The following is a 23,543-nucleotide window of genomic DNA, read 5'->3' as shown; positions in this document are numbered from 1 at the left end:
CCAGATGGAAGCAGCATTTAAGAGAAACTTGGACTAGACTTTTATTCTAGCTAAAGCTTCAAATCTGAAAATGACAGATGACCTTTATCCATAAGTATTACGAGAAACTATGCTTCAGTCAACACCGCAAAGGGACAGAAGAGAGAGTAAAACAAAAACACATTTTATATTAGTGTACTGAATCAGGGGCATTTAAGTGGCTCTAAAAGAATCATCTTACCAAGGGAGCATCTTGCATATTTTCTGCTTTCTGCAGTATCAGTTCAGAACAGCAAGTTCTATGATTTCAGGTCACAGAGGACAAGCGAGAAGCAGTTCATGAAGAGTGATTTCATAATGATCACAGGAAGGCGCTATAGTTTCTTACAAGTGGAAACTGGGATGTTACTGGAAGGGTTAAGAGAGACATAATGAATTCTTGGACATCAGTGGAAAAAATATCTTCAAAGGATAGGAGCATCTTAGAAGTTTAAAAAGTAGAGGAGAGGAATTTAGATGTGGAATTTAGGTCTGTGTGATGTTCACCTGAAGTGCATGGGGAAGAAGGAAAAAGGAAACCTCTGGGAGGCAGATGACTCTGCCAGCATCCTTTGGCTTCAATATCTACTCCATTTTTTCTTCAATTTCTCACTAAAATTATTTTATTTACATTGTTATTTTAAGACACTATTTTCTCTGAATAAATGGGGAGGAGTTGACACACTAGAGGCATTGACCATCTGTTCAGATCCAAGGTAGGCATGCCACTTGGTAATGCTCAATGCTTAGGGGATACACTTTCCAGAAAGTCATAGGTTCATTCATTGTGGGGTTGACAACTACAAAATGGTTGACAGAGAAAGTAAATAGGACAACTGAAAAAATTCAATGGCATCTGAAAAAGATAAACAGGAGCCAACAACATAAGAATAGAGTACGTGGGAAAACAAAAGAAGCTCTTACTGAGTAAGAGACTTATAAAAATGTGACCCAAGATAATGTTACTAAGATTAGGCTATTGTGAGAACTGGAGATGAGCCACTTACTGATGCATAGGGTTTAAAAACAATGTGTGGTACAGGTATAATACTTTAGGTTAAACTAATACTTTGAAGGACTTGCCCATGACTACAGTCATCATGATTTCCCATTATGACTTCTCAGCCCGGATGTAGAGATGATAGAATGAGGAAAGCACCATTTGTTTGCTTTACTAGGTCATCCAACCTTGCTTCTGTGGTACCCAGGGTTGCTGAGGGACAATCATTCTCCAGGGTTAAAGATATGGGAATTCTCTACTCCCCAGAGGTAAAGCTCAGTAAAATGACTGTTAGGTGTGAACGAGGCAGGATATTGGGGCAGGTACTTTGAGAGACACTAGTGGTAGCTTTGATTTGTCCTGTTTTTACTTCAGGATATCTTAGGAGAAGTTTAGATGCTGTGTGAAGTAAAATTATAAACCATGGCTTGTGATAGCGTCTCTTTAAAAATTGACCTTTTCTTTTTCTGTTTCAGGGCTGAGGCTGGGAACCCACAGTTTAGGAATAGTTTCTGGGAATAGAAGAAAAAAAAAAGCCAAGTCCTGGGATTTAGATTTCAGTGATGCCTAACTAAACTGGTTTTTTTTTTTAATACTTTACTTTGCAGATAAAAAGTATGTAGGAATGGACGAAATGGGGGTCCAAGCATTACCTAGGGGGCAGCTTTTTTCATTAGTCACCCAACCATCTGACTCTTGATGACAAGTACTAAGTACTCTGGAGAGAGAAGAGATTTTACAAAGCCCCAAGCCATTAGAATATCTGTTCTGCACTCTTTCTGTAGCTCCATCATTCCTGATTTTTCACTCCTTCAAATAATTCAACTTTTCAAACAATTCATATTGAGCTAATGGCATGTTCAAGAGCAAAGAAAATTCAAAAACAAAGAAGACACTATTCCACCCTTACTTCTGTTTTGTTCAAGAGGAAGAAATCTGACCAGGACAATTTAGTGAGATATAGACCCCAAAGTTATCAAGCAGAGCAGCAGGTAGGAACAATTTTGTGTTGAGGGACAATGGCACTGAGGACAGTTTTAGGACATCCTAGGTCTCAGAAGCAGAATGATGTCATCATGAAGACCATATTGTTGGAAACATATATCTTCAGACTTGAAACCTTTCATACTTTTCCTCTTAGCTACATTAAAGTAGCAATGTCTGGGAGAAATAGCTATATAGAGGTACTGATATGTAAAACTATAGCCAGGGTCAAAAATCTTTAGGATATGATTATGTGTCTTAGAAGATTAATGTAGTTAACTGGTGGGAGTTCTGACAGTTAAAAACATCATTTCACTGACTGTAAGGCTAAGAAGTAGTAAAGAAAGCTATGTAAGTTGGCTGGTGTAACTAAATGTGGTGAATCTAAAGATGAGTGGTAGCTGATGAACAGTCATGTAATAATGTTGCTATGGTGATGTTGTGCATATCTAACATGACATAAAATGGTTGGAGGTAGTGACAAGTAGAGTTGTTTATACTTCACAGAGTTTTGCCATTACATTGATCATAGCAGTCCATGTGCTTAATCCGGAGTCAAAGTATCAAAATACAGAAGAATGTGACAACCAATTAGCTTTCAAATACATCTCACAATGACAAAAACTGATGAAGTATCATTACAAAATGTATCTTATAATGTTATTATAATACAGAAAAGGCTGTCTGTGTGGCCATTGTTCTTAGATGGTCAGAGATTATGGCCCAGCAAAAAACTGGAGCACTTTCAAAATACTTGGAGAATGTGTTTGTTGGCGAGGCTTGGTATCTGGGGAAAAAGAGACTGGGAAGGAAACAGGGACAGTAAATCTCAAGCCTTTCACCATTGGGCTCAGCAATTTATCCTTTGTCTTTTCAGATGTTAGACTTCCTTGGGCATGGAAGCATTAGAATAGCCTTTTATGCCCATCAAAACAATGGTGTTCCTTTCTCAAATTTTCCTTATGATATATACTTTCATTGAGTTTAGTGCAGTTTCTAAAAAATAACCTAGAATGAAATAAAATTGAACACAAAACTACTTCAGTTTACCACTCCTGCCTTGGGAGGAAATCAGACTTTTTTTTCCCCAACAGACCCATTCATGTGGGGACTTTGGTTTCATAGTTGTTCAAGTACCTGGACCAATATTATATGACTCATTGAATATCATTGATATCATACTCATTGAATGAATGCAATAATGAACGAGTGCTTTGAGGTTTGCTCTGCATTCCTTAATGATGGATATTTTATATTTACAGGATAAACCTAATGGTCCTAAAGGTTCAGGATAGACATGTTGAGATTTATAAGCAAAGCACAGTCTACTTTAGAAGCAGTTCCAGGCCTTTGGTTTGCAGCTTAAGGTCTAAATCATGTCTTCAGGATTCTCTAGAGCTAGGTTTAACATCCTTAATAGTCCTGTGAGAAGTTTTGATGTATGGAAAAAGTCCATAGTCATGGATACGACGTGGGCATGGATAGTAGTATGGTGGTAGGAGCAGGAAGCAGAGAGCTCACATCTCACAATAGGCATGAAGAAGAGGCAGCAAACTGGAAGTGGTGGAAGATTTTAGCTTAACTCTGTCCCCAGCAACACACTTTCTCCTAATCTTCCCCTAACAGCACTACTGACTGGAGAACCAAGTATTCAAATGCCCAAGACTAGGAGTATTTGTCATTCAAACCACTACACTGAGTTTCTGCTACCATAACATATTTTCTGTCATGGTCTCTGTTATGTTATTACCATGATGGATTGAAATCCTCTGTGAGCCACTAGAGATAAAGTGGATCTTCTCCCGTAGCCATTTATGCTACACCAGCCTCTTTCCATTTCCAATATACAAATTCTTCATGGTCTCCCTCCCTGAGATTGAAATGTGGTCTGGTATTTTTTTTTTTTTAATTGAACAACTTTATTTAAAAAAACAAAGATAAATGTACAGATTTTAAGCATTTTTGCATAAAAGTATACAAATACATTTTTGTCAGTACTTGGATTTTTTTAAAGATTTGATAGTGTGCCTTAAGATCTTACTAGGTCTGGTGTTTTAAAATTCTGTACAGTTTTGAGTCTAGGAAGATTATCAGTGGAACAGTCCAGGAAGGGACAAAGTTGAAACAAGAGAAGAAAGGTAGGAGGGACAAAGTCACAGACAAGTTCTGTGTGGGGGGACCCAAATTTTAAGGCTTGCTCTTTAAGAGAAGGGATGCAATATCTATAATCTGCTCAGAGGCCTTGAAACAGACATGTTTACTAACCTGGTGACCTTAGCATTATATGTGTGACTAGAACCTTTTCTAGCACCTGATCTTTCCCCAGACCCTTATTACACTTTTGTGTTTCACAATCTATAGAAGTCATCTTTATGGTTTTTACAAAAAGTCTCTATGGGGTCACAGTTGATTTCTATTTAGCTTACTTCATTTCTCAAGTTGATTTATGTGTTCTTGTTGTGAACATGGAATTAAGTTAATTATCACCAGAATAGTTTTCATCAGTTTGTGGAGTACTCCAATATACCTAAAAGAAACCACTTGGAATCAAACTCTTGAAGTTTGAACTAACACTGTCTATTGAGTTGTGCTGAGCTGAACTGTCTTGCTTACTAAGGCTCATCTCTCTGTAGCATGTGAAGGTTACAGACACCCTTGCTTCTTTTTCACAGACAGATGTCAGTGCTGCCAAGGACTGACAAGAGCATTGATATTCCTCCTGGCATATTTAGGCAACACTTCATCCTTTTGGGATGGAAACTGGTGCTCAGAACATGAGTGAGAAGTTGTGGGACACACCCCAGATTGAGACTTATCCTTTCCACTTTGCATTTCTGATTCCTCTAAAACTGTTCCTCTTGGCTACATGGTCCAGATCAAAGGTAGCATTCAGTTCACAGCAGCTGGACCTCTGGGTATGGTGTGAATGGAAGACAAAAGACCTGAGATGGCTCAGGCAGCAGCTTCTATGCCAGAAGCTTCAGCAGCTCTGGGAGCTGGGTTCACAACAGAACACTGAGGGAGTTAATGATCCCAGAATCAAACAAGCTTGGAAACATAGGAGCCTTTGGTCAGTATATCTTCTGTGATGGGTTTCATAGAGTAGATCTGTTTGTGAACAAAGAAAATGTCAGTAAGAAATAAAATTAATCTTATTAGAGAACCCCTCCCCCCCTTTTTGGTTTTCTGCTATGAAGGGCTACTTAGTATTTTCTAGTTGGTTTTCCAACATCTCTATATTTATATAATCTGAAATGAGATTAAACCTTTCCGGTAAAAGGTTCCTGGAGGAGGTTTGGCAGGATGAGCAAATTTTTCAGAACACAAACATAAACAACTTGAAGGTGGCTGCGACCATGACCTTTGTAGTGACAGAATCTTTGACACATCCACGAAGGTGCTCATCACCCCATTACCTTCCTGATTCCTTCCCTCCACACCTTCTGCTGCTTTTTCTCTGAGATGCTGGTCTGGTCTCCCCAGTACTTCTATTGCAGGAATAATCTTAGGTTAACTATTCATCAAACTTCATAGACATCAGAAGATTTTGTAGACTGAAGAGCAACTCTGATGCACCAAGGAGTAGGGACATGAGAATGGGTAATAGGATCAAATATCCCCAGCTCAGCACTAGACCGGAATCATCCTGGTACTATGGTGAGGCATAGACAACAGGTCAGGAAGCCCTGACATTTACCTATGTCCTCTTTTTAGGCAATAGTATGTGGTTAGTAAAGACCATGTCTGGTCCCTGACAGTAGAATTCAGAGTAGAATGTGACACACATTTATTAGAGTGATTAACCCCAGAGTAATTAGCTGCAAAACTGGATAAGTACTATACGAAACTAACCATGACATCTGCAGTTCTTTGGTGAGTTTATGTAAACAAAATAATACATATTATTCCTATGTGTCATTTTAATTTTGGAGACAATCCGTACTATTACATTTTATGGATGTCTTTGAAGATGAAGCACAGTTGGGACTAGAGCTTTTTGCAGTATTTAGGTAGTGAGAGCTAAGCGATTATCATGGGGGGAGGGGTGAGCACTGTGTGACAAGATGCTTCTACTAGAATTACTTAGACAATGAATTTTCATGTGATAGAGAGAGTCACTTATGGGGTGTGTGGAAGGTGAGCACATTGGTTCCTTGAGAATGACACTGATATTGGGCCCTCAGTTTGTTCTCACACTATCGTCAAAGATCCAGCACTACATGGAGATACCTAGTTACCTACAACTCACTGTCCACATCCCATATCACAGCAGTGGAAGGGAGTGGATGAGAGAGCAAAGTATTCTGATGGAAAGAATTCAGGCAGCTTCCAAACTTTTCCTCTCTTGCTCCTTCCCTCTTTCCCTCCAACCCCTCCTTTCCTTCTTTTCTTCCATTCTTCCTTCTCCAAAATGTGCTGAGAGAGACAGTTGTTTTTTAAAACTGGTTGTTTTATTTATTTGCATTTCAAATGTTATCCCCTTCCTGGTTTACCCTCCACAACCCCCCTATTTCATCCACCCTCTCCCTGTTTCTATGAGAGTGCTGCCTCACCCACCTTCCCAACTCCCTCTTTTTGTAGTCTTTATCCCAGGCATTCCACATCATCCTAGGAAGATGAGAGAGTTATTCTCAGAGAAGTCACATGACTGCCAAAATGACTTTCCAGTGACTCAGGCTTTCTGTCCTCCCTCCACGTTAACTTTTCCATTCTGTCAATCACTCATCTATGACTCAGTATTTGGTGTATCGCTAGGATGCAACACATCATACATCCTGGACAGGAGAGATGTCCTTGAGTAGCACACATGTAGCAGAGCAGACAGGCACAATGAAATAAACATGAGCCGCACAGGCGAGCTTCATGGTTGATGTGTAGAGATGAGAATGAGGTTCTCTGAGCTATGCTCTACAATCCCCATCAGATGGCAGGCTTTGATCAGAACTATAAGAAGAGCACTTGTAGAAGCAACAGAACCATGACTTTAGGTGACTGTTCTGTGCATGGGAAGCCAGTCTGATGCCAGGATAAGGGCTCAAGGAGAGGGGCTTCTTGAACTGAGGCCATCTACTTCAGCAGAGAGATGGCGCTTGTGCAGAGGGAAGATGGCACGTAGAAGGGTGCTGGGAAGTTTTAATGAAGGTGAGCTTGTTCAAATTCATTTTGGATTCAGATGTTTCTGGATTTGAATCCTGTTGTCTTTGGTATCTCTGAAGTGAGAAAATGGATGAGAAATTCAGCATATCTGAGTGGACATGGCTTGAAAACTCAAATATATTGAAGAGCCTTGTTCAGGTATCCATCGTTAGAGTTGTAGGAATGCTTCTGGAAGGGTATGATTCAGCTAGGCTGGGATGAATAGGGAGATTACCTGAGCTGTGAGTAATCCTTTTTTGGGTGTGGTTTTATTGAAATCTGTAGTGACAAAGTTCAGCAGTAGTTCATCAAGGATTTGGAAACTGCAATTTCTTAAAGCGGCAGTTTCTCACTGCATTTTATTAAAGCAATGGAGACAGAGACACATTGCTCTTTTAAAATCACATTCAAGAATGGATTAAATATTTTAAGTCACAAATATTACAAATAAGAATGATGAGGCATAATAATTTTTTAAATTAATATTTAAAAACCATGTGTCTCATTGGCCTGTTAAAGAAAGAATACCAGGTGTAAGCTTTCCCTTTTGGGTGAGGAAAAGGTGATAGCAATGCGAAGGAAGGAGCACAGGTATCTTTGGTGGTATGGAGAGAGAAAGAGAGATGGAAGAGGGCTTGAAGCTAGAGGCATGCTCATCCACTGACTTTATCTCATTGGTGATAATAAACGATTCGTGTTGAAGCTGGGAAATGATTGTTTTTTACTGACACATCTAAAACCATTGTCTAAAGACCTTAACACTTTGCACAAGCTGGTTGGTGTCTTCTCTGGACTTATTAAATAAATGCCTGTGTCCACTCAATTCCAGAGAACGAGTAGCTGCTCCCTGACATGGGGGCCATGGTGTTTCACTGCTTGTGAAATCAGGAACCATCATTTTTGTACCCAAATTCTGCTTCCCTGCTTCCCTGATGAACTTATGCGGCCCAGAGAAGAGTGGACAGCAGACAATAAACACGCATGAAATGAACAAATCAGTCCAGGAGTCAGAAGTCTATTCTGTGGATAGGTCTGTGGATGTGTTTGTCACTAGTTCCTTTGTTAGTCCCAGCTTCCTAGGTCTTAGTGTTCTACTCAGGCATCTGCTGGTAACCCTTCTGTCTTTTCTCTTCATTGGGGTAAGAGTTATCCAGAGTAGGGGGTTCTGTTGTGCTTTTGAAGTGGGGACCAGAGGTGCTTATAGCCTCTGGCAGGTGGTAGCCTGTGTTTCTCTAGTTCGGTCCAGCCTGTGGCACACTGTGGAGAGGCTGCACTTAGCTGTGGAACCTTTGTATGGTGTCACTCATACCTAGTATGTGACAACTCCCAGGCTGGCACTGGTGTGTAGAGTTCTTCCACATCCTGGGTTGCCCTTTCTATCTAGAGCTTGACAAGTGTCCTGCCCCCAGTGAAGTCATTATAAACACCAAGGCTAGAGCTGGGCCTTCTACTTCGATGGATATCTTGCTTTCTAGATTTGGTCAGTAGATGTCTAATATTAAACTTTTAGGTTTTTCAGATCGTCAAAGTTTGAGCAAACAATTTCAACCCCAGAAGAACTAAAATTTCACAGTTCACGTCAAGTCTATGTTGAGGTTAAAGCTCCTATGTGTTGGAATTAGGATAGTGTAGACTTTAAAAACCATAAATATTTTGCTTTTTAAATTAAAAAATTAAATTAGCTTTTTAAATGTTCCCTATATTAAGGCCAACATTTTTCCTTATCTATCCCCCTAAGATCTCCTTTTGCACACTCCAGTCACATCATAGATTAAACTCCAAACCTCTGGGGGCACCACGTTCCCTTGATCTTATTAAACAATTACCCAAGATTTGTTTTTCTTTCCATCGATCTTTGTACAATTGTGTTAGCTCCCTCACTCCATCCTTTTATTTGTCCAACTTGCTTGTTTGCTATTTATTTATTTATTTATTTATTGATCAATTGACCGATCGAATAATTGATTGATGTTCTTCTTATGGGTACAGAACATGGGTCTCACTCACACATGCAAACTTACCAGGGAAAAACTCTCACTGACCTCCATCACCAGCCCCTGAAGCTTTGCATTCATTTCATCCACCATCTAATAGTTATGCCTTTGCCTCAAGCTTTTGGTGTCGTCTTTGTATGAGGACCTCTAGGACAGTTCACGAAATAAGTATCACTACTTAGATTAGACATTTCCAGGATAAATCAGGGTCCTGTCATGTTTCAGAGGAAAAACAGTCCTTCAGAGATTTCAGAACACCAGACCACAACTCAGAACCTTTCCTCTTCTCATCTTATAGTAAGACTCACTGAAGCCCTTCATTAAGCAGGCAGGAGTGGTAGCTGCTATTTCTTTATTGTATATCTAACTAGGGATATGTCTAAAAGATGGAAAAAGAGTGAGGGATTCTGGAATTTCAAGAGGGGTGCAGAATGAAATGACTCGTGAGATTACAGCAGTTACAGTTTGAGCAGCTTTATTGTTGAAAGCCATATGAACAGGACATACTCAGTCCTCAGCTTGGGCAGAAATGGGAACTGTGAGGTTCCAGACATCAGACAAGAAGAGAAGTTCCTAAGGGAGTTGAAACCCTAAATAGAAGAAGCCAGCAATGTCTCCAGGTATGGACAGGACAGGTTGAATTATCTTTGGCTCCTAAGATTCTTGTTCCCTCTGAAATCCCTTGTCTCTGCCTCAGGATCCAGGTTAGCAGCAGCCCCCAGAGCTGTGGTCACAGCCTGAGCCCCCAGACTGCTGACCACTGCCACGGTCACAGGAACTGGAGCTCCTGCGCCTGCATCTGTGGGACCTGCGCCTGTGGTGGCTCAGGCAGCAGCCTCCCTCAGAGCTGGGGACACTGCAGCCCCCAGAGCTTGTGGCACAGCAGGAGGAGGCTGCAGGCAGACACTGTGCTGGGCTCTTTGGGGGGCACTTGGGGGCGCACTTTGGGGAGGGGCATTTGGGAGGAGGTTGGCACTGCTTCTGGCTCTGCTGGCAGGACATCTTGTCAGGAACTTGACCTAGAAGAGTATAATAGAAACATTATAGGGAGAACCATCTGGTGACTGTCTACTGACTTAGTCTGCCAAACACATGCCTTCCATGACTTGATCTGCTTCCTAAGCCAAGACATCTATGAAATAAATAGAACCGTGGAAACACAGATCAGTCTGAATACAGCATTCACAAGATGATCAGATATATCAGCATGCATATCTAGTAAGTGCTCTCAGAACAATGAGCTTTATAAAGGCAAAAAGTAACTGATCTCAAAGACCTGCAAGATTGCCTTCCATTTTGTCCTGCTTGCAGTTGGGATGTGGATACTTCTAAGTAGCTCTCAGTTAAACTGTTCCAAATACCAATAATGGGAAAAAGACATAGAGAATCCATTGAGCAGATGCAGACCTCTCAGCAGAGTGGAGACAATGCTAAGAGCAAGGACACTGGGGTGTCACAGGCCCTGATATACTCACAGAGGCTCTTGTCTGTGTTTTTCTTTCTGTCTTTTGTCCCCTGGCAGGTTCTCTTTCTGATGTCTCCACACTAGACACCTCTGTTTTTTTTTCACTCCAGTGAGGTTCAGCTCTAATCTCTGTAACCTCTTAGCTGAGGCCCTGTCCCTAGTTTGGTACTCACCAGATACAGCAAAGGCAGGAGCAGAAGGCTGTGTAAACAGGCTGTGGGTGAATGGTCCCGGGCAGCAGCCCTTTTATCCTTGGCAGGTGTGTGATGCACAGTCCAAGCATGGTGCTGCTTTCACAACAGGGAAGTTGACAGGGCCAGGACTATTCATTCATCATCTTTCTGTGTTCCTAGTACAATCACCATCAGCAGGTAACCAGGAAATTTTGATATGTCTCTGTTTGACTTCTCATCAGTCCTGCATAGTAAGAGGTGAGGCTGTTCTTCTGCTACCTTTACCACATTTAATCAGTTGATGTTCTTAACACAAGCTCTGTGCCTGATTGTTTCCTGGGAGGCCATACTATGATATTTTCTCTCCTTGGGTAGATTATGATCAATTATGAAATAGGGTAAAATATTCTTATACAGTTTTCTATAAAGAGTCACATATCACATGACAAGTTTTGTAATCTACCTATGTGCATGGTCTTTGGTGTGAACCTTGCTTCACCTTGTAAGTAATTCATTGTATTCTGCTATATCTGGTGGGAGCCAGTGACTATATTCTTGAACTCTGATTAAAAGAAAGTAGTTAAAAAATCAAAATAGATTCAAGACCTTTTCTAGATGATAGAAACTCCTTAGAAGATCTCATAGAACTCATAAAATTCATCATAGGGTTTCTGGTGAAGACTGTGGTTGAGCGAAGTTGACATTTGCTTGATGAGAACAACTCAGTAGAATTTATAATATATAAGGATAATGTACTAAAAGACGCTGCCAGCTTTCCTAGAGTTTACCTACAGTTTTAATGAAAAATATCTACCAAAAACATTACCCCCAAGGTTGGAGAGATTTGTCATCAGGTAAGAGCATTTGTTGCTCTAGCTGAGGACCCAGGATTGATTCCAGGCACCCATGTGGATATTCACAACTGTTTAAAACTCCAGCTATAAGAGAGTTAATTTCTTCTTTCAACTACAGGTGCACAATACACATATGTGGCACAAAGGCATACATGCAGATACTCCAACACAAAACAAAATAAAAAAAAATCAAAATTTTATAATTTGTTTAAATTACATTGTAATTTATATAACATGTTTTTATTTGAGGACAAACAAAGGTATTCCTAGATTGTTCATGACTGTTCTAACACTTTATAAAATGTAAAGATTGATGTGTGACATGCCATAGATGTACTATTTTCATATTATCTTATTCCTTTGAGACAATCAGAGACTAAATGACTGCTTGCTGTAAAAGAACAACTTATTTCTTAATAGCTCTCTCTCTCTCTCTCTCTCTCTCTCTCTCTGTCTTTCTCACTCTCTCTCTCTCTCTCTCTCTCTCTCTCTCTCTCTCTCTCTCTCTCTCTCTCTCTCTCTCTCTCTCTCTCCCCCTGTCTGTCTCCAGGTTACTATAGAGAATATCCAATAAAAATTTTTAAAAAGAACAAGAACTTCTTGTTTTGCTATTTTTTTCACTTAGCTTATTAAAAAACCCCGATTAGCCATTTGTTAACAATTTTTCCTAAGAGGAGTGCGAAAGAATTGGCTCAGTGCTTAAGGTCTCTGACCGCTCTTTGAGATGTTTGGATTTTAGTTCATGGCACCCAGATGGTGGTTCTCAACAGCTAGCAAATCTTGATCCACCGTCTCACACTTTTTTAAGGCCTCTGTGAGCATAAAGCATGTAAATGGCAAAGTCACATACATACAGGATAAAAACTCACACAGGTCAAAAGGAATTAAAAAAATTTCAAAGAGCTTTTTCTTTTTTTTTTTTTTACTTTATTTTAAAAACAAAGATAATTGTACAAATTTTAACCATTTTTGCATAAAAGTATATGAATACATTTTTAAGGTATTTAAGGTAATTAAGTATTTGTGGGTATGTATACATACACATATGTATATATGTAACAAAAATATAGGAAAAGAGGCTATTAATTTCAGAGGATAGGAGAGAGACTAGAAGTGATACAGTTGTATTTTAATTAAAAAAATATATTTTTTTGTTGAACTTCACACAGTCTGTGAGTTGTTTCTGGGGGTGTTCAGAGCTTTCTGGGGTTAGTATCCAATTATCAGTGACTGCATATTATGTCTGTTCTTTTGTGACTGTTTTATTTCACTCAGGATGATATTCTCTAGATGCATCCATTTTCTTAAGAATTTCGTTAAGTCATTGTTTCTGATAGCTGAGTATTACTCCATTGTGTAAATGTATCACAATTTTTGTATCCATTCATCTACTGGAGGACAACTGGGTTCTTGCTTCTGGCAAATATAAATAGAGCTGCTATGAACATTGTGGTGCATGTATCTTTGTTGTATGTTGGAACATCTTTGGGGTAAATGTCCAGAAGTGGAATAACTGGGTCTTCAGGTAGTACTATGTCCATTTTTCTGAGGAACCGCCAGATTTATTTCCAGAGTGGTTGTATAGTTTACAATACCACCAACAGTGGAGAAGTATTCAGTGTACCTGGTTTAATATGGAGATTTTTGATCCACTTACACTTGAGCTTTGTACAAGGAGATAAGAAAGGGTCCATTTTCTTTCTTTTGCATGCTGAGTGCCAGTTAGACCAGCACCATTTGTTGAATAGGCTGTCTTTTTTCCATTGAATGTTTACAGATTCTTTGTCAAAAATTAGGTGTCCATATATGTGAGGGCTCATTTCTGGATCTTCTATTCTAATCCATTGATCCACGTGCCTATTTCTGTACCAGTACCATGCAGTTTTTAACACAATTGCCTTGTAATATAGCTTGAGGACAGAGATAGTGATTCCTCCAGATGTTTTCTTGTTGTTGAGGATGGATTTTGCTATTCTAGGTCTTTTGTTATTCCAGATGAAATTGCACATTGATCTTTCCAACTCAATGAAGAACTGGGTTGGAATTTTGATGGGGATTGCATTGAATCTGTAGATTGCTTCTGGTAGGATGGCCATTTTTAAAATGTTGATCCTTCCAATCCATGAGCATGAGAGATCTTTCCATTTTCTAAGATCTTCCTCGATTTCTTTCTTTAGAGGTTTGACGTTCTTGTCATAAAGGTCCTTCACTTGTTTAGTTAGAGTCACATCAAGGTATTTCATAGTTTTTGTGACTATTGTGAAGGGTATCCTTTCCCTAATTTCTTTCTCCACATGTTTGTCTTTTGAATATAGGAAGGCTACTGATTTGTTTGAGTTAATTTTTTATCCAGCCACTTTGCTGAATTTGTTTTTCAGATGTAGGAGTTCTATGGTGGAATTCTTGGGGTCACTTAAGTACACTATCATGTCATCTGCAAAGAGTGATGTTTTTATCTCTTCCTTTCCGATTTGTATCCCCCTGATTTCTTTTTGCTGTCTAATTGCTCCAGCCAGGACTTCTAGTACTATGTTGAATAGGTAGCGGGAGAGTGGGCAGCCTTGTCAAGTCCCTGATTTTAGTAGGATTGCTTCAAGTTTCCCACCGTTAAGTTTGATGTTGGCTGTTGGTTTGTTGTATATTGCTTTTATTATGTTTAGGTATGGACCTTGGATTCCTGTTCTTTTCAGGACTTTTGACATGAAGGGGTGTTGAATTTTGTCAAATGCTTTCTCAGCATCTAGTGAGATGACCATGTGATTTTGTTCTTTGAGTTTGTTTATATGGTGGATTACATTGCTGGATTTCCTTATATTAAACCATCCCTGCATCCCAGGGATGAAGCCTACTTGGTGATGGTGAATGATCATTTTGATGTGTTCTTTGATTCTGTTTGCAAGGATTTTGTTGAGTATTTTTGCAACAATGTTCATAAGTGAGATTTGTCTGAAGTTTTCTTTCCTTGTAGGGTCTTCCTGTGGTTTAGGTACAAGGGTTATTGTAGCCTCAAAAAATGAGTTAGGTAGTATTCCATCTGATTCTATCTTGTGGGATAGTTTGGAGAGTATTCTTGTTATGTCCGCAATAAATGTCTGATAAAATTCTGCACTGAACCTGTCTGGACCTGGGCTTTTTTTGGTTGGGAGGCTTTTGATGACTTCTATTCTTTAGGTGTTATGGGATTATTTAGATGGTTTACCTGATCCTGGTTTAACTTTAGGGTCTTGTATTTGTCTAGGAATTCATCCATTTCCTCCAGATTTTCCAACTTTTGGAGTATAGGTTTTTGTAGTAGGATCTGATGATTTCTTGAATTTCCTCAGTTTCAGTTGTTATGGCTCCACTTTCCTTTCTGATTTTGTTAATTTGTATACTCTCTCTTTGCCCTCTAGTTAGTTTGGTTAGGGGTTTATCAATCTTGTTGACTTTCTCAAAGTACCAACTCTTGGTTTTGTTGATTCTTTCGATGGTTATTTTTGTTTCTATTTGGTCTATTTCTGCCCTAGTTTTGATTATTTCTTGCCTTTTACTCCTCTTGGGTGTATCTGCTTCCTTTTGTTCTAGAGCTTTTAGCTGTGCCCTCAATTTGCTGATGTATGCTCTCTCCAGTTTCTTTTTGGAAGCGCTCAGGGCTATGAGTTTTCCTCTCAGTACTGCTTTCATTGCATCCCATAGTTTTTGGTATGTTGTGTTTTCGTTTTCATTGAATTCTAGAAAATCCTTAATTTCTTTCTTTATTTCTTCTTTGACCCTGATATCGCTTAACAGAGCATTGTTTAGTGTCCATGTGTATGTGGGCTTTTTGTTGTCTTTGTTGTTGTTAAAGACCAGCCTTAGACCATGGTGATCTGAGAGCATGCATGGGAGTATTTATATCTTCTCATATCGATTGAGGCTTGTTATGTGTCCAATTATGTGGTCAATTTTTGAGGAGGTGCCATGGGGTGCTGAGAAGATGGTGTATTCTTTTACTTTAGGATGATATGTTCTGTAGATATCTATTAATTCCAGTTTGTTCAAAGTCTCTGCTAGTTTTACAGTGTCCTTGTTCAGTTTCTGTTTCCATGATCTCTCCATTGGTGAGAGTGGGGTATTAAAGTCTCCTACTATTATTGTATGGGGTGAAATGTATTTTTTAAGCTTTATTAGGGTTTCTTTTATGAATATGGGTGCTTTTGTATTTGGAGCATATATGTTAAGGATTGAGATTTTCTTTTGACAGATTTCCCCTGAAATGAGTAAAAAGTGTACTTCTTTATCTTTTTTGATAACGTTTGGTTGGAAATTTCCTTTATTCGATATTAGAATAGCCACTCCAGCTTTCTTATTGTGGGCTATTTTCTTGGAAGTTTTTTCCCAACCTTTTACTCTGAGATAGTGTCTGTCTTTGTCTCTGAGATGAGTTTCCTGTATGCAGCAAAATGCTGGATTTTGTTTTGTATCCAGTCTGATAGCCTATGTCTCTTTATTGGGGAGTTGTGTCCATTTATGTTAATAGATACCAAGGAATAGTGGTTTCTGTTTCCTGCTATTATTGCTTTTGTAGGTTGAGTTGTGTCTGTGTCTCTTTCTTCTTTTGGTTTTCTTGCTTAGGAGTTTTCTTGTTTTTACTAGGATGTAGTTCCCCTCATTGTACTGGGCTTTCCACCTATAATTCGTTGTAGTGCTGGGTTTGTGGTCAGATATTGTGTAAATTTGGATTTGTCTTGAAATATCTTCATCTCTCCATCTATGGTGATTGATAGTTTTGCTGGGTATAGCAGCTTTGGCTGGCACTTGTGCTCTCTCGGAGTCTGCATGATATCTTTCCAGGCTCTTCTAGCTTTCATAGTCTCTGTTGAGAAATCGGGTGTGATTCTGATTGGTCTTCCTTTATATGTTACCTGACCTTTTTCCCTTACTGCTTTTAGTATTCTTTTTTTACTTTGGGCACTTGGTGTTTTGACTATTATGTGTCGGGAGAAATTTCTTTTCTGGACCAACCTATTTGGATTTCTGAAGGCTTCTTTTACGCTCATGGTCATCTCATTCTTAAGGGTAGGGAAGTTTTCTTCTACAATTTTGTTGAAGATATTTACTGTGCCTTTAGTTGATATTCTTCTCCATCTTCTATTTCTATTATCCTTAGGTTTGGTCTTCTCATTGTGTCCTGGATCTCTTGGACATTTTGGGTTAGGAGCTTTTTGGTTTTTGCATCTTCTCTGGCGGTTTTGTCTATGTTTACAATGTTGTCTTCTGCCTTCGAGATTCTCTCTTCCATCTTTTGTAGTCTATTGGAAATGCTTGCTTCTGTGATTCCTGATTTCTCTTTTAGGTGTTCTACCTCCAGGGTTATCTCTTTTTGTGTTTTCTTTATTGTGTCAATTTCAGTTTTAAATTCCTTCTTCCATTCCTTTATCTCTTTGGTTCTGTTTTCCTCTAGTTCTTTGAGTTCTTTGAGTGATCTTCTTGTTTCCTATTTAAAAGCTTCTGATTATTTTTGCTTTTCCTCCTGTTCTTGTTTAAGGATCTCTATCATTGTCTTGAGGTATGATTTTAGGTCTGTGTCTTCTTTATCTGGAGTGTTTGGCATTGCAATGTTTGCTGTGATGGGAGAGTTGGGTACTGGTGTTGACAGGATGTCTTGGTTTCCTTGGGATATGCTCTTTCATTTTCCTCTTGCCATCTTGTTGTCAGTGATATGTTCTTGCCTTTCCCTTGTACCTGGTCTGTGACCCTGGATCTCCACTGGTCCAGGTGGCAGATTGTCTGAGCCCTGTTCTGTGCCCCAAAGCTGCCTGGAGGGAACAGAGATTCCAATGCTGGGTTCCCGGTCTCTGGATCAGGACTGGCTTCTTTTCTTACCAATCCTCCACCCTTCTTTCTCTAAAACTCTTTCCTCTTACTGGCTCTACAGATGATTGTGATACACAATGTGGGTGCTGAAAACCAAACCAGCATTATCTGGATCAGCACCTGATGCTCTTAGTGTTCTGCCGTCTTCCTGGTCCTGATTATCTTTAGTTATTTAACATCCAATGCTGGCCTTTGGCAGCAGTTATGCAAAAACTGGAGTTATACAAAGAAAGTGGGCATAGCACTGTGCAAGGATGACATGTAATTTCATGACACATTCCATATTTAAACAGAACTAATACTGATATTATAGACCAGATAATTATGGTAGATATTTAACAAGTGAGGTGATAATCACATCTAAGCACATATACATAAGGCACAGTCCTAGTTGGATAACTTTGTGTGTAACAGGACAGACAGTCATGTGATTGAGTCACTGTATCCATAGGGAGGTTCACAGATGAACTAGTGAAGAGTAATCAGGTTTAGCCAAAAGTTTACATGTATCATTTTTTTTTTTTTGCCCTGTGTTATGATGTTGTCATTTAACGTCATATGGGAGTGCCTGAGATGAGGTCAGCAGCCTGTCAGAGATGACAGTGTTGGGAATGCAGAAGGAACAGTTGGATGAGGAACTCCACCCCTCTGAAGTGGGGAGAGTAGCTGGTTTTGTGTACTTAGACTAATACATAAAACTCAGAAAGCACAGAGGTCTCTAGAGAACAAACTGTATACAAAGAGCACATGTCTGATAGTAAAACTTTGTGTAGAGTGTGAGCAGAATAATATTCTCAGTAAACATGCTGATTTAGGAGCCCAGTATTTCCGACTTTGCATCCTGCTCTGTGTAAGTGCTGACTGCCTTCAGGTGTGGGTGTTCCAGGAGAGACAAGGCCACAGTGTGGTGAAAGCACTATGTAGTTCAGAGGTCATATCAAGACCTAAACAGAGCGCCGTGAACAACTTGTGGGTCTAAAAGTTTGTAATTCACTAAGCTTCATACATAGGTCAAAAGGTGTAACCTCATTTGGGTTGAGAGACACAGAGGGATTAAGCTAATTAAGAAATAAATGTAGCAGTGATTTTTTTCATTCACCTGACAGTGCTGTTGTTAATGTAGTCATACAAAGTGTAGTCACAAGGGGCATTTAAGTTAGATTTTTCAAATTTTCCAGTTATCACTGGAGATATATTTTCTTCTGATGCTTAACCAGACATATGGTACATGATTTACAGCCAATAATCTTCACAGTGCGTCTACATTCTGGGGCTTCTTATTGTTTACTAGTTCTAGGTTCATGGCTCATGCTCTCTCTACATAGCAAGACAATATATGCCTGGCGGTAGCTCCTAGATCAACTTCTCCTTCTTACCTGCATTGGGATATCTCTTACCAGTGAGTTGACAGCATTCTGACCCTTGGTGAAAAGATCCCAAATTGTATTTCCAGCACAGGGTCATGAGTATCTTGTGGTCATAGACTTAAACCATGACTACTTAGCATTCCACTTTAGAGAGTAGTTTGTTCTATTGGAAATAATTTTCTTCATTAATTTATAAAGATTAAAAAACCCGAGTTCTTGGATCTTGGAATTTAAATATTCAGGTATTTTCCAGCCTTGTTGTATAAGCTTAACAATCCTGTATTCTTTCCTGGGTTTGGTGAACTGTATTTTCACAGTTATATTTTCCAGAGTTGGACAGGTAGACAAGACAATTGGAGGAAATTATGCCAATCAGAATGGATATTAAGTCTTAAATTCTAGGTTCCAAATGTAGGAGCCAGATTTTTTAAAAAAGGTGTTTGCGACACGTATTAGATAATTGTTCTAAATATGAAAATTAGATGTAAGAACAAAAATCAACTTGACAGAGGTTAAATAAAAAATCATGGTTTCCAGAGATTTCTTGAAAAATCTCAAGAGAAGGTCAAGTGCCTAGTGCCTAAGAGAAGAGTTTTATAAACTGTTTCTGGGTCCTACAATAAACAAGTTTCACCATTTTAAGATGTGTCTTCCTTTATTTAAATGACATTACAGGTTACATACAAAATTAAATAATTATTAAGAGTTTTTTTTTTCTTTTTTGCATGGTGAGGTCTAGGGACCTATTGGTCAGTCAGTTAATTAAATCCCTAATCTGAACAAAATTTTCTGTTTCCTGCCTCCTTTTTGTAACTGCCTGGTATTCAACCTGTCACCATCTCATTTTCTAAATCATTGGTTTTTTTTTTTTTTTTTTTTTTTTTTTCTGTCCTCTTGACTTAGTTTTTTTTTAACTTGAATTTTTTACATGTCCTCTCTGTTAGAGTTTTTTATTGTGTGTGTGTGTGTCTGTACTACCTGAACGATCATTCTTTACTTCTTTACTGATTTTGGATATCTTTCAGTCTGTGATTTACTGGTGACTTTTAATGGATATTCCTTCCTGTAGGAGCTAGCCTGTGACTTGTGGAATGTTTAATGTTATATCTGGCTGCTATTCTCAAAATTCCTGCAAATAGTAGTTCTTCACAGTAGGCTGAAGGTTCTACTGTGAGACGAAATAAACTCAATTTGTCATAGGACATACCTTTTCTTCTTAGAGACACCAGTCCTGTCCAATTTTTCCCCTATGCATCAACCCAGGTGAACATTAATACTTCGAATAGACCTCTAGATTTTTCCTGCTGAAATGATTAGCTTTTAGTGCTCTGGATGTGTGTAGTGCTGGAACTGAGTATAGAATCAGAGGCTCACAAGACTGCAGCCTATAGAGGGACAAGAAGCATGACAGTGGCACACCAATGGGATGAAGATAGAAGCTTTATTTTTGTCAGAATCAGTGATCGGCAATGGAGCACCACAGGATGGGTGAGAACAAGGGCACCGAACATCAGAGAGAAGAGAAGGGTGTCCAGGATCAGACAAGACTAGGCAGGCTGGGCTTTCCTTGAGAGCTGGGAGGCTTCTTTCCTCCAGACTCTCTTGTCTCAGCATCATGCTCCAGGTTAGCAGCAGTCCCCAGCCTGCTGACCACTGCCACGGTCACAGGAACTGGAGCTCCTGCGCCTGCATCTGTGGGACCTGCGCCTGTGGTGGCTCAAGCAGCAGCCTCCCTCAGAGCTGGGGACACTGCAGCCCCCAGAGCTTGTGGCACAGCAGGAGGAGGCTGCAGGCAGACACTGTGCTGTGCTCTTTGGGGGGCACTTGGGGGAGCACTTCGGGGAGGGGCATTTGGGAGGAGGTTGGCACTGCTTCTGACTCTGCTGGCAGGACATCTTGTCAGGAACTTGACCTGAAGAGTACCATAGAAAACATAAAGTTATAAGGAGAAGCTTCTGGAGAACGTCTACTGACTTAGTCTGCCAAACACATGCCTTCCATGTCTTAACTGCTTTCTAAATCAAGATATCTATGAAATAAACTGGGCATTGGAGGTACAGATCCATTTAAATATAGCACTAAGAAGATGATTAGATAATTCTGCATGCATCCCTAGTAAGTGCTCTCAGAATAATGACTTTTACAAAGGGAGAGTCACTGATCTCCATGTCCTGCAAGACATTGTCTTACATTTTGTCCAGCTTGCAGTCAGAAAGTGGATACTTCTAAGTTGCTCTATGCTAAGCAGTAGCAAATACAGGTAATAAGAAAAAGACTCTTAGAGAATCCATTGGGCAGATGCAGACCTCTCAGCAGAGTGGAGGCAATGTTAAAAACCAGGATTCTGTGGTGTCACAGGCCCTGATATACTCACAGAGGCTCTTGTCTGAGTTTCCCTCCCTGTCTCTTGTCCCCTGTCAGGTTCTCTTTCTGATGTCTCCACATTAGACACCTCTGTTTTTTTCACACCAGTGAAGTTCAGCTAGTCAGCTCTGTAACCTCTTAGCTGAAGCCCTGTCCATAGTTTGGTACTCACCAGGAGTACCAAAGGCAGGAGCAGAAGGCTGTGTGAACAGGCTGTGGGTGAATGGTCCCGGGCAGCAGCCCTTTTATCCTTGGCAGGTGTGTGATGCACAGTCCAAGCATGGTGCTGCTTTCACAACAGGGGAGTTGACAGGGCCAGAACTATTCATTCATCATCTTTCTGTGTTCCTAGTACAATCACCATCAGCAGGTAACAAGGAAATTTTGATATTTCTCTGTTTGACTTCTCATCAGTCCTGCATAGTATAGGTGAGGCTGTTCTTCTGCTACCTTTACCACATTTAATCAGTTGATGTTCTTAACACAAGCTCTGTGCCTGTTTGTTTCCTTCAAAGACATAACCCGGGGTTCTAATTGTATATTCTCTTCTTGAGTAGACTATGATCAATTATGAAATAGGGTAAAATATTCTTATACAGTTTTCTATAAAGAGTCACATATCACATGACAAGTGCTATAATCTACCTATGTGCATGGTCTTTGGTGTGAACCTTGCTTCACCTTGTAAGTAATTCATTGTATTCTGCTATATCTGGTGGTAGCCAGTGACTATATTCTTGAACTCTGATTAAAAGAAAGTAGATAAAAAATATAAAAATATATCCAAGACCTTGTCTAGATGATAGAAATTCCTTAGAAGATCTTATAGAACTCAGAAAACTCATCATAGGGTTTCTGGTGAAGACGGTGGTTGAGCTGAGTTGACATTTGTTTGATTAGAACAACTCAGTAGAATTTATAATATATAAGGATGATGTACTAACAGAGGCTGCCAGCTTTCCTAGAGTTACCTACATTTTAAATTAAAAAAAAAATAGCTACCAAAAACATTACCCACAAGGCTGGAGAGATTTCCCATCAGTTAAGAGCACTTGTTGCTCTTGCTGAAGACCCAGGATTGATTCCCAGCACCCATGTGGATATTCACAACTGTTTAAAACTCCAGCTATAAGAGAGTTAATTTCTTCTTTAAACTACAGGTGCACAATACACGTATGTGGCACATATGTATACATGCAGACACTCCCACACAAAACAAAATTTTAAAACATTAAAATATTATAATTTGTATAAATTACATTTTAATTCTTATAACCTGTTTATATTTTGGGATATAAAAAGGTATTCCTAAATTGTTCATGACTGTTCTAACACTTTATAAAATATAAAGGTTTATGTGTGACATGCCATAGGTGTACTATTTTCATATTATCTTATTCTTCCAAGACAGAGACTAAATGACTGCTTGCTGTAAAAGAACAACTTATTTCTTAATAGCTTCCTCCCCCCCCCTTTCTCTCTGTCTTCCCTCTTCCCCCACCCTGTCTGTCTCCGTGTGAATATAGAGAATATCCAATAAAAAGAATTTTAAAAGAACAAGAACTTCTTGTTTTGCTGTTCTTTTCACTTAGCTTATTAAAAAAAAAAACCCAATTAGCCATTTATTAACAATTCTTCCTAAGAGGAGTTGGAGAGATGGCTCAGTGCTTAAGGTCTCTGACTGCTCTTTGAGAAGATTTTTCCCCCTGGCACTCAGATGGTGGCTCTAAACAGGTAGGAAATCTCGTTCTACTGTCTATGACACCCTTTTCTGTCCTCTGTGAGCAACAGGCATGTAAGTGGCAAAGAGACATAACTACAGGCCAAACAATGATACATGTAAAATAAAAATTCAAAAAATTTCAAAGAGCTTTTTCTAAAGAGCTGATTAATGTGGAATTACCCGGGTAATGCTTTCGTCACCTCACTGTGTGAAGTCCTTCCTTGCGTTTAAGATTTTTCCTATGCCCCAGTGGTTAACATTTGGGCATAGATGCATAAATATTTTTCTTCATTATTCTAGATAGTGTAGAATACATTCTTACTTTTAAAAATTCTTGGGCTTGGTTTACGTTTCTTTCTTCAGTGTCTTCATGATGGAGGTTAGGTTGTTGGCCCGATAGTTTCCTCCTTCTCGATATAGTAGTTGTAGGGACTGATATTGTTCAACAGCACAAAAAAGGAGATTTATTTGTCCCAGACAGCAGGGAAGAAAAGACAAAATAGGAGATAAAAGATAGGAAAAAATGATTAAGGAACACGGGGAAGTAGGAAAGGAATATTTGTCCTGGGCAGGTGCGGGAGTGGGGAAAGAACTGGCTCTGGATAGAGAGGAGGGATACATGGTCCATAG

The 23,543-nt window shown here is 39.4% G+C and overlaps 2 protein-coding genes across 2 annotated transcripts; both read right to left on the bottom strand.

Annotated features, from left to right (window-relative positions):
* Nucleotides 1-9,837: 9,837 nt before the first annotated feature.
* On the bottom strand, nucleotides 9,838-10,134 carry LOC308419526 (late cornified envelope protein 3A-like; the record flags this gene model as incomplete). Its single annotated transcript, XM_080915295.1, has 1 exon — nucleotides 9,838-10,134. The coding sequence occupies one exon, from the start codon at nucleotides 10,132-10,134 to the stop codon at nucleotides 9,838-9,840; it is 297 nt and encodes a 98-aa protein (XP_080771421.1).
* A 10,317-nt stretch (nucleotides 10,135-20,451) lies between these two features.
* On the bottom strand, nucleotides 20,452-20,721 carry LOC308419997 (late cornified envelope protein 3C-like; the record flags this gene model as incomplete). Its single annotated transcript, XM_080915967.1, has 1 exon — nucleotides 20,452-20,721. The coding sequence occupies one exon, from the start codon at nucleotides 20,719-20,721 to the stop codon at nucleotides 20,452-20,454; it is 270 nt and encodes an 89-aa protein (XP_080772093.1).
* Nucleotides 20,722-23,543: the final 2,822 nt, after the last annotated feature.

Source organism: Micromys minutus, assembly GCF_963924665.1.
Source record: "Micromys minutus genome assembly, chromosome: 4".
Taxonomy (NCBI): domain Eukaryota; kingdom Metazoa; phylum Chordata; class Mammalia; order Rodentia; family Muridae; genus Micromys; species Micromys minutus.
This window is presented reverse-complemented; position numbering and strand designations above follow the sequence as displayed.